Source organism: Pseudorca crassidens, chromosome 18 (assembly GCF_039906515.1).
Source record: "Pseudorca crassidens isolate mPseCra1 chromosome 18, mPseCra1.hap1, whole genome shotgun sequence".
Taxonomy (NCBI): Eukaryota; Metazoa; Chordata; class Mammalia; order Artiodactyla; family Delphinidae; genus Pseudorca; species Pseudorca crassidens.
The window spans coordinates 59,623,637-59,635,856 of NC_090313.1; the positions used below are offsets into that span (position 1 = coordinate 59,623,637).

General features: G+C 33.6%; 1 protein-coding gene across 8 annotated transcripts in view; it reads right to left on the minus strand.

Annotated features, from left to right (window-relative positions):
* The window catches only part of ZC3H13 (zinc finger CCCH-type containing 13), a 91,617-nt gene that overhangs the window by 43,694 nt on the left and 35,703 nt on the right, over positions 1 to 12,220 (minus strand). For all 8 annotated transcript variants that reach the window (XM_067713549.1, XM_067713552.1, XM_067713551.1 and 5 more), the window contains 3 exons: positions 10,715 to 10,854; positions 9,977 to 10,137; positions 4,314 to 4,511 (listed from right to left, as the gene is read on the minus strand). In XM_067713549.1, coding sequence (XP_067569650.1) covers positions 4,314 to 4,511; positions 9,977 to 10,137; positions 10,715 to 10,854 — 499 coding nt within the window. The remainder of the gene's footprint in view (positions 1 to 4,313; positions 4,512 to 9,976; positions 10,138 to 10,714; positions 10,855 to 12,220) is intronic.

Here is a 12,220-nt window from a genome sequence, read left to right on the forward strand (position 1 = left end):
GCAACTACATAACAGAATTTAGTGTTATTCAAATTAACAAATATTCTGGGAAGAGAGTATATTCTTCACTAGGTTGACATGGCCAATAAAGGTTTGGGATGAGAGTACTGAAATCCTCGATGCCAGATTAGTGGCAAAGGCCTAAAGAATGATTAATAACTCTTAAGAATTTTTGGAGAATGGGGAAATCATGAATTTTTCTGGGAGGATATGGACACTCTACCCCTCAGGAAAACATACACAGGCAAATTTTAACTCACAAATCAGACCTCTAAAATCCAGGTTAGTAGCTCCTGGTGTAGAAAGTTGAAGAACTGAGACACAGAAGACAGGGAAAAGGACTTAAAGTCATAGGATCATGTGGCTTTGTTACATCATTTGTCTCACATGTATGCATATGCATTTGGGAACCACCCTTTAAGAAACGTAAGCAATCCCCTATATACAATAGGCCTAGTTAGTCTTACTTTACTTGGAAGGGAACACACATGATTACTGTATTACTTCCACCTGTAGTAACAAAGTTTCTGACAAGATTTTTGTTCACTGCTGCATCACCAATGTTTAAAGCAGTGTCCACCACACACTAGGTATTCAGTAACCTAATAAATAATAAATGTATTAGCATACTTTCACTTAAGCACAACACATCCTGATAACCAAAATACTCCCAATAAACCCATTATAACATCTAAATTAATATTAAATGGCAATTTTCTCCAAAAGGATTTTAGATACTAACCTTTGATTACATACCCCAGAATCTGAAAGCAATGACAAAGATTCTTAAATATACTGTTTGGCTTTAGAATTCTTTATTCACAGTAATGGAGATAAATTAAATTAATGAATCTGCCTTAAAAAAAAAAAAACACCTGGAAATCAAATCAACTCCTCCTAAATCAAAATGCCCCCTTTCAATCTTGTAAAATATGGCTTTAGAACTCCAGTGACAATCAGGTACCCATGCAGTCCTTCAGTAATCTGCTGCTTAGTTTCCTTAGAGAGAAGAAATAAACCAAGTTCAGATTTTTCTGTACACTGAGCAACAGGTGAATCTTAGGCATACCTTACTACTCCTGGTAGAGATGGCCAGGGAGAAAAAAATGGAAAATGAAGAATCAATCTCTGTAATATTCAATTCCTCATAATACAAAATGTGTTACCATTTCAGTGGTGAACTACCCAGGGATATAAGTTAAAAATCACTTCTCAAAGATTTCTGGGTCAAAATAACAAGACAAGAGCACCAAGAACCATTAGAGAAGAATAAAGACTTCTTAAAATGTAAATCAGCAAGAACATTTAACATAATTTATATCTGATTTACATGTCATTTTCAAAAACAAACCTACCAGATTGAATAAGATAAAGAGTGTATTTTAGGAAAATATGTTCAAGAATTATGGATGCTCCAGTTAACCAGTTTTTATTGCTCCAGTAAGACATAATAATGTTGCTAGGTCCTAGCAACAGCTGACAGAATCATTCTGGTTCTTCTAAGTCACCACAGGGAGGAGAGAAAAAAAAATTGATTCATCTAAATAAGTTAGACAAGATGATCTCTTACCAAGACAAAGAAAGGGCTAAGCTTATCACCAAAATCTTTTTTGGGGAAAAGACTGGGTTTTGTTGAACTTATATATCATAAAACTATTATCAGCTGCTTACTGGATGGATAATTTATCCTGAATGATCGCAACATAAAAAAAGGCCATTTAAGAAAAGTCCATAGCAAACATCATTCTCAATGGTGAAAGACTAAAAGCTTTTCCTCTAAGGGACAAGGCAAGGATGCCCACTCTCACCACTTTTATTCAACACAGTGTTGGAAGTCCTAGCCAGGGCAATTAGTCAAAAAAAATTTTAAAAAGGCATCCAAGTTGGAAAGAAAAAAGTAATTATCTCTACTTGCAGATGACATGATCTTGTATGTAGAAAACCCTATACGTTCCACAAAACAAAACAAACTGTTAGAACTAACAAATGAATTCAGCAAAGTTGCAGGATGCAAAATCAGCACACAAAATCAGTTGTGTTTCTATACAACAATGAACAATCTGAAAAGGAAATTTTAAAAAACAATTCCATCTACAATAGTATAAAAAAGAACAAAATAAAGCATAAAAATTACTTAATGTAAAAAATACTTAGGAATAAACCTAACCAAGGAGGTCAAAGACTTGTATACTGAAAACTACAAAACACTGCTGAAAGAAATTAAGATACAAATAAACAGAAAGACATTCCATGCTCAAGGACTGGAAGATTTAATATGGTTAAGATGTCCATATCATCCAAAGAGATCTACAGATTCAATGCAATCCCTATCAAAACCCCAAAGATAGTTTTTGCAGAAATATAAAAATTCATCCCAAATTTATAAGGAATTTCAAGGGAACTCAAATAGCCAAAATAATTTCAAAAAGTAATAACAAAGAGGATTCATGCTTCTTGATTTCAAAATGTATTATAAAGCCACAGTAATCAAAACAGTGTGGTACTAGCAGAAAGACAGACAAGCAGACCAATGGAGTAAAAGAGAGCCCAGAAATAAATTCTTGCATATATGGTCAAATGATCTTCAAGGGTGCCAAGAACATTCAATGGAGAAAGGAGAGTTCCTTCAAAAAATGGTGCTGGGAAAAGTGGTTTTCTACATGCAAAAAATGAAGTTGGACCTTTACCTTACACCACATACAAAAAATTAACTCAAAAGGCATTAAAGACTGAAATATAAGATCTAAGACTTAATAAAACTCTTACAAAAAAACATAGGGAAAAATCTTCATGACATTGGGGTTGGCAATGATTTCTTGGATACAACACCAAAATCGCATGCAACAACATAAAATTGACAAATGGGACTACCTCATACTTTAAAAACTTCTGTGCATCAAAAAACACTATCAAGAGAATGAAAAGGCCACCTATGAAAAGGGAGAAAATATTTGCAAATCATATATCTGATAAGGGGTTAACATCCATAATTATAATGGATTCCTATAATTCAACAACAAAAATCAAATGGACTCAATTAAAAAATGTGTAAAGGAGGGCTTCCCTGGTAGCGCAGTGGTTGAGAGTCCGCCTGCCGATGCAGGGGACACGGGTTCATGTCCCGGTCCGGGAGGATCCCACATGCCACGGAGCGGCTGGGCCCGTGAGCCATGGCCGCTGAGCCTGCGCGTCCGGAGCCTGTGCTCCGCAACGGGAGAGGCCACAACAGTGAGAGGCCCGCGTACGGCAAAAAAAATAAATAAATAAAAAATGTGTAAAGGATTTAAATAGACATCAATCCAAAGATGATATACGAGTGGCCAAAAAAAAAAGCAATGAAAAGATGTTCAACATCATCAATCATCAGCGAAACGCAAATCAAAACCACAGTATCAACTCATACCAGTTAGGATGGCTACTATCCAAAACACAGAAAATAAGTGTTGGTGAGGATGTGAAGAAATTGGAACTCTTGTACACTGTTAATGGTGTACAGCAGCTTGTATGGAAAACTGTATGAAAGTTCCTCAAAGAATTAAAAATTAAACTACCATATGATCCAGCAATCCCACTTCTGAGTACATTGCCAAACAAACTGAAAGAAGGGTCTTGAAGAGATGTGCACACCCATGTTCATAACAGCACTATTCACAATAGCCAAGAGGTGGAAGCAACCTATACGTTCATCAGCAAATGAATGGATAAACAAAACGTGGTATATAGACAATGGAATATTATTCAGCATTAAAAAGGAAAGTAATCCTGTCACATGCCACAACATGGATGAACCTTGAAGACCTTATGCTAAGTAAAATAAGCCAGTCACAAAAAGACAAAATGATTTCATTTATATGAGGTATCTAAAGGAGTCAAAATCAAAGAAACAGAGAAGTAGAACGATGTTTACTATGGACTGGGGAGCCAGGAGATAGGTGAGGGAGTGAAAAGGAGATGTTTAAGGGTTATAGAGTTTCAGATTTGTAAGATGAAAAGGTTCTGAAGATCTATTTCATGTCACTGTGAATATACTGTATATACATATATAGTATATATATATAAAAAACACTACCAAATTGACATTTAAAAATGGTTAAAATTAAGAAATTTTATGTTTTTTAAATCATAATGATTTATATGTTTTATAAACATATTAACATTGATTGAAGTATTGATATTTCAATATGGTAAGTATTAAATACTTATACATAGTTCAAAAACACTAAGTAATCCATTGTAGTAATGCCTAAAAGCTTCTGAATAGTAGTTTAGATTCTAAGAAAGTAAGATTATTTAAAATATACAATCCTACTTACCTTGGCTTGTCTCTTTTTTCTCTTTGTCTTTCAAAATCTCGTCCTCTGTCCTTTCCATCTCTTGGTTTTTCTTCTATCCTGTCTTTTACTTTATATTTTTCTTTATATTTTTTCCCCAGAGCAATATCTTCCTGTATAGGAGGGGGTGGGCTAGGAGTACGAGGTCCTTTCTTCTTACTTTGGTTGCTTTTTGAATTCCTGAAGGTAACACAAAGCTATCAGAAGTCTAAAGACTTTTAGAAGGTCAAATATTTTTTTCATTTTAACAAAGCACTTTTAAAAAATGGTAGCATTCCTTTTAATAACTTGCCATTTACTATTTTATATACTAGCAATCAATATCAAAAAAAATTTACTTGCTACCTACTTCATTAATACTGCTTATTATATAATTTTAAAGGGTATATTTCTGAGAAAAGATAAGAGGTGGAATAGGAAGAGATTCTTTCAGGAAGGAAAATATCATAAAATAAAACAACTGCATGAACTGAATTTTTTTTTTAAAGCTTATTATAGAAAAGTAGATGAAAAAGTAAAAATCACCTATACTTCCATTACCCAAGTATAGCCAATGTTAACACCTTGGATATATGTCCACACTTTTTCCATGTCTCTTTCCCTTCTTCCCTCCCTGCCACCCCATACACACAGTCATAATAACAATGTTTTGTAAAATTTTTTGTACTAAATATAGCATGGGTATCTTTCTATAACAAAAAAGTGGATTTTTTTTTTTTTTTTTTGCGGTACACGGGCCTCTCACTGTTGTGGCCTCTCCCGTTGCGGAGCATAGGCTCCACACGCACAGGCTCAGCAGCCATGGCTCACGGGCCTAGCTGCTCTGCGGCATGTGGGATCTTCCCGGACCGGGGCACGAACCCGTGTCCCCTGCATCAGCAGGCGGACTCTCAACCACTGCGCCACCAGGGAAGCCCAAAAAAGTGGATTTTGATAATTATTCTTATGGACTGTACAGAATTTCCTTTAATAGATATGCTCCATAACTTCTTTAAACAATTTCACATTGATAAGTTTTTCAGGTGGTTTCCATGTTTTCAGCATTATAAAGAACAATTACATCAACTATAAATGAAACCTTAAGCACTGTTAGTAAATATTCTTTTAAATCTTTGTTTTAAATCTTAAACATTCATTTAAATCTTTCCCAACTCTTAGATTACAGAGATTGATCCTTTAAATTTTAGAATTTTGTGTTTCACGGTTAATCTACCTGGGATTGTTTTTTTGGGTCTAGACTATCCTCTTTAAAAGTTGGCATTTAAAAGCATTTTATCTAAATGCTATAACTTTGAGCCTTTACACATTACAAATTGTCTGTCTTTACTTCCTACCCTGACAACAGTTTGAGCATTTTGGTGTCATATCCTTTTCCCTCAGAGCTCTATAAATATTGTTACAATATTTTGTGGCATTTAGTGTTTTGGATGAAAAGTCCAAAGAGAGTTAATTTCTTTTCCTATGCAGGTTACCCAGCTTTTCTGACTGTATGCATTATTATATTATTCCTTGCAAACTAAAAATTTCATCAAGATAAGCATACATTCTTTTTTTAACCTTTTCTATCACTCAGTGTGCTGCTTCAATCTGAAACCCTAGTCTTTTACTCACTTTTTTTTTTATTTTTATTTCATCAATTCTCCATGTGACCCGAGTCTCTCTGGTTTGCTTTATTATAGTCACTGCATCTCCTAGATCACTCCTCCATTGTTTTCCATTATTCCATCTCTCCTTTTGCTTTCCAATATCTTAAAATATTGGAAATATCTTAAATGTGTTTTCAAATTCAGTAAATTTTCTTTTAGGTTGCACTCATTCTACTAATATTAAATTTGGCAATCTCTTTATTCTGCTATTTCCAGTTTTAAAAATCATTTTTCATCCAAAATATTTTTGTTCACAGATTGCTTTTATTTTCACGATCAACTGCTCTCAACAGATCAATCAATATCCTCTCAAATCATATTAAAATTTTGAATTAATTTCTTATTAAATTTGTTCCTGTTTTCTGCAACATTGAATGTTCAGCCTGGTACGGAGTTTTTAAGTAGCCCTTTCTCTTCACACACCTGGTAAGTTTTCATCAGCTACTTATTTCACTAGTTATTGTTATTTATAAATGACAACTTAAGCCAAAATCCTAGAACTTACTTCCTGTGACCTAGAGTTCTCTAATCCCAAGATGCCTTAGCTGTAAAAAAGGTAACGGATAGTATCTTCCTCAAAATTGCTGGTAAGATTAAAAACAGATAAAAGCAACTGACTCATAGCAGGTATTCAGAAAATTTACCTCTCTTAGTCCTTATCCCTACTTCTTATTGTCATAGATAGGGTCAACCATCTAGCAAATCAGAAGTTATTAAAATATGACCAAATCTACTTTTCATCTTTGTCTTCTGCCAAAACGATTATTAGTTACATATCTCACTGCATATTTATGAAGTGACTCAAATTTTTAATGTATTTAACAGATAAATGATGTGTCTACATTTCTACATATTTTTCCACTTAAAAGACACACACTGATCAATAATTGGTAGATAGTAACAAAAATTACTTAAAAAACCATTTTCAAGATAAAATGATAGAGAAGTTCTTGACACAGACTGTATTTTCACATCATTGCCTGTGACAGAAACTAGCTAGGTGTTTACTACACTTTTGTCCTGGCCATACTGTTGAACCATACTGTCTAGACCGTTCTGAAGTTAGATGTGGCCAAATGACCAAGCTCTGGCCAAAAAGAATGTGAGTGAAAGTGATGTACACCACTTCCAGGCCTAACTAATAAGACTCTCATACTCCAGGTAATTGTAAACTATGTAACTAAATAAGTGCAATACTCTTAATTTTTTTCTTCTTTGGTGTCCTCAAAAACCTAAGAAAGTAAAGCCATGGTCAGAAGGAGCCTAGGTACTGAAGCTGCATGTATAGAAGAGTCACCTATTAATCAGAAACACCCACTTCTTACTTGAGTGAGAAATAAACTTCTGTTGTGTTAAATTCACATTCTGGGATTAAGCTATTATAACCACTAGGATTATGCCAGTACACTCACTAAAGTGCAGAATTTCTTCAAATACCTTAAAAAATATATGTACTTGGAAAACATAGTTGTGTTACAGAGTTTGCAAGTAACTTCCAACAGAATGGGCCAAAGTTGATTTTGTGCATTCTGAAGTCAACAAGATCTTTCAACATTTTTTTTTTTAAGTCAAATGATTATCCTTTAGTGGCAAAGAGCCCACTTCCTATTTGTGGCACACAGCTCAATTATCTACTTCTATCACTTCTAGAGCCTTTTTCTCTCTCTCCCCAAAACTTATTTTTTTTGAATAGCTTTTGACATACTTCACATGTTTCAGCTTAAAGCTTTCCATCAGGCTCTCTCTCACAATAAATGTCTAAGAAAACTGCCAATTTTCACAGAGAAGTGTGAGTCTTAATTTGTCTGTGATTATCTCTGTCTACTCAATATGATAATCATGTAAAACCAAGGAGTTTGTTTACCTGACTGTCACCTCAGTTGATTTACTGGCATTGGCTGCAACATTCCATTGAATTTTAACTGATTCCAATCCTTAACTTGTTGAATGTATTCAGTTTATAGCATGATCCACAATGTAACTAAAAGTTGATGGTCTGACCCACTCTAGGCAATGTAAACTGCACAACTACAGAAATGCTATATCCAATTCAGTGTTTTCTTTGTACCTTTAATGTACTGTTTTCCAGATCCTTCTGCTTCTATTATTAAATTAATGGTGCATCTTAAAGTCAATATCTTATGATACAGAAATATAGTAGTTAAATCAATGTGAGTAATTATTATGCTCAATATTCATCAAAGTATAAGTGAGTTACTAACAAAGCAGTAAGAGAAGACTACATGAAAACGAACAGGATGAAACTAACCCTTCATCTGAATAGTTATAGAAACTTTCTACGAAGAGATTAAGTTTTGAAGATTTTATAAATATTTAGAGGATTAGAAAATGAAAAGGAGTATTTCTGGTATGCTGGCAGTTTTTTGGGAAATGAATGGAATTGAGGGAAAATTATATAATTGGTTAATCAAAAGAATAAAGAGCAAGTGGGGTAAATCATATCATTGTATAGTTCAGCTTCTTTCATATCCCTTCATTCAATCTTAGGCACAAAGGAAAGAATCAAGTCAACTGTACAGAGTGCCTTATTACAATACAAAGCTCTTTGCAGAGTAGGTGCTGTGGGGAGATAGAACAGTGAACCATGAAGACTGCAATCTTCAAGGAGCTTAAATTTAATAGAGGTTGTAAAACATATGTGCCACAGCTAAAATATAATACAAATAGCAATTAGTATTAAGTGAGAGGTATAAATAAAATCTGATACATAAAGGGAACAGAAATTATGTTCAGTAAGGAGAAATGGGAAAACTTAATGGAAAGACAGAATCTGAGCTAGACATAGATGGACTGAAGGTGATGAGTGTAGGAAGAAGGCTGGACAAAAATATGAACAAGAGTGGAAACAGTGGAAAGATCAAAGTATGAATGCTATTCTAAAAAATCTGAATTTCAGTCAAACTACTAAATTTTTCAATGGCATAATAAATTAATTGTAATTGTTATTTTAAGATTTCTCTCACAACATCTGTAAAGTGAAGGGTTATGGCAGCTGAATGAAAATGTTTATATGTGTGGCAGAATGGACACTAGATAAATAGAGTTAGTAGGATGATATAATAAACTAGGTAAAAAGTAAATGGAATCTAGAATAGGGTTAAAGCCTCTAGAAACTAGAAGGAGACAACTATGAGTTTCATTATGGGTTCAAATAGACATTTGCCAACTGGTCAAATATTGGGAAGAGGTTTTTAGTTTAGCCTTTTTCTTAAATAATAAATTAGTGTATGTCCTTTAATAAAATTTAAATAGTCCACAGTGACATTAAATGAAAAGGTATCTCCTGCCTTATTCTCAACCCCTCAATGTAATTTATTTCTATCTTTATTCTTTCAATTGACTACTACAATAATTCTAAATAATATATTCATACTGCTTCATACATACTATAAAGAATTTAATCTCTTGATCATGTACACAAGGAGACAAGAATGTTCATTGTGCATAATCTGTAAGAGCTAAAACCTGAAATCAACTTAAACGTTCAACAAAAGAAAAGTAGATAAATACATAAATATTAATATGAAAGAACTACAGCTACATACATCGATATAGATAAATGTAAAAAAAAATGCTAAGTGAAAAAGTTACAGAAGAAAAGTTGTATCTATATTAAGATTAAATAGATGAAAGTAATACTATATATTATAAGATAATACGTATTATGGAAGTATAAACACACATGCATAGGTATCATAAACAACAAATTCAAGAGGAAAGGACCAGAAATATAGCTGTTTATTCTTAAAAAATAAAAAGCTCTGAAGCATATACAGATGGGACACAAACCTTTGCTTTATTGTTCTCTATAATTTTCTTTTAAATGGAAACTTTTCACACTTTTTTCTTAGAAGAAAAAAGTTTACATTAAATACTGAATGTATTAAAAGTATCTTTATGTAATCTACCAAGTAATTCTTTTGAATATCACTTCAGAAAAAGCTATTTCATTCTGGCACTATTTATCACCCTACTGACCTCTGCTGGTCCAGCAAGGGAGAGGATACTGCAGTTGTCTTCCTGTCTTTCTTGCTAGTTGAAGATGACGACTTAGGGCTTGATTTTCGCTTTGGAGATTTGCTAGACTTTCTTAGAGAAGGTGATGGAGATAACTTTGATCTAACCACTTCTGGTGAAACCTTCCAAAAGAATTCAGTAACTCAATTCAGAAACTCTTCCAATCATGGTTGTTATAATCAGACAACAAAGCACGTGTTTTTAAATTATACCAAACTTCAGATGAAGTATTAAGTGTTATGATAGCGACCACATATTAATATTAGTCTGGCTCCTGAACCTATGCTGTTAACCAATACTAACTGCCCCAACATAACACTAATATCAATAAAGCAAACTAAAATTATGAAATTTCAAAATCTCCTCAGAAAAAAAAATTATATTCAAATATATTGTATCTTTCTACTCTTTAAAAAAGAAACAAGTATTCTAGAAATAGCATGGGCCTAAAAACCAGATGTACATAGATTCAAGTCCCATTTTACATTAGCTGGTGACTCCAGGCAACAGAAACTCAGTTTTGTTTATTCAATAACAAATATATATCCTATTTATCTAATAGAGAAATGTGAAGATTAATTAACATATGTGAAGTATCGATATCCTAATACAACTTAAGATGTAGCAAGCAGCTAATGAGTTATCTGATCAGTACTCATTTTGATGTTAATTACTAACAAATTTCAATAAATAGCATACCTCCTTTTTAATAATAATTTCTTCTCTTTTCTCCATGTTTTCTTGTTCCAGCTTCATTAATTCCCTCTGTATCTTTTGACGCTTCATTTCCAATGACAACTCATGAACATAATCATAATTAATATCTCCATTGTCAGAATCTTTAAAATAAAAATTCCATTACTTGTCGGAAACTATAATTATCTATATCAAAAATTAGAGAAAAATTTTCAACTATTTTTTATACAAATTAAAATGGTAGATTCTTTAACAAGAACAACATACTTCAAAAAGATAAAAGAAATATACACTGTTTCTGTAAAGAATTAAAATCAATATGGCTAATTTCTTTATGAAAACAAACATTTTTAAGGTTCCTGGGTTTTCTGGAAGTGATTTTGGGCTGTTTGGGTTTTTGCTTAGGAGACGGAATTTTTAAAAGATACAATTAGGGCTTCCCTGGTGGCGCAGTGGTTGAGAGTCCTCCTGCCGATGCAGGGGACGCGGGTTCGTGCCCCGGTCTGGGAAGATCCCACATGCCGTGGTGCGGCTGGGCCCGTGAGCCATGGCTGCTGAGCCTGCGCGTCCGGAGCCTGTGCTCCACAACGGGAGAGGCCACAGCAGTGAGAGGCCCGCGTACCGCAAAAAAAAAAAAAAAAAAAAAAAAAAGATACAATTAAAACACTCAGCTATAAATTCTAAGCATTAAAGGCACCAAAGCCTTCAATATTTCATGCTGCATATGATATGATTATCTTCTTCATTTTCTTAAAGACTCAGTATTAAATTAAGGTCACATTAGGTGTGCAATACTGTTTCCAGTTTTGTTGCTTTTTAAAAAATTAATATCCTAACTAATTTGTATCTAAAAATAAAGTTAAGTAATTTTAATACTAATGTGTACATGAGCTAATTTCTGAAGGATCTATAACATTTTCATTATAAGTGATTTGTACTAGTTTCTTAGACTAGAACTGTCCATCTCTTCAATGGATCTGATAGCATGTATCTATTTCTATTCATCCTTTCCAAGGAAAAGAATCTGAGGGTTGGTTTGGGTGAGGGAAGAGTGGTGTGAAGAACTATTTCATTACAACATGTAGTTTTCAGAGGCTCCTGGCACTGCTACCTATTTGCTAATAATGCCAAAAGCCTGGAGGAGGAAATTTCACTGACTTCTATTCTAACACATGAACACACTGGGCTTGACCGATTATAAACTGAGGGGCCTTCTCAAGCTATACTTTTAGCACTTAAGATCATCACTTCCTAACCTGGGGTAGAGAAATAAAATGAAGAACTAAAAAACGATAAAGATAAGGAGTCCTACTTGATTGCTTAAAGCACAAAACAAACGGACATCATTGGCATGTACAGGTAAATACATTAGAATGAAAACTATCCATTCATGCTTGGGGACTAAGAGGGTAATTACATATCTTATTATCTGTGTCACAAAACTTGATTACTCATCTTATACTGGTGTATGATGATAATTTCTCAGTAAATACGTAACACTGACTAAAT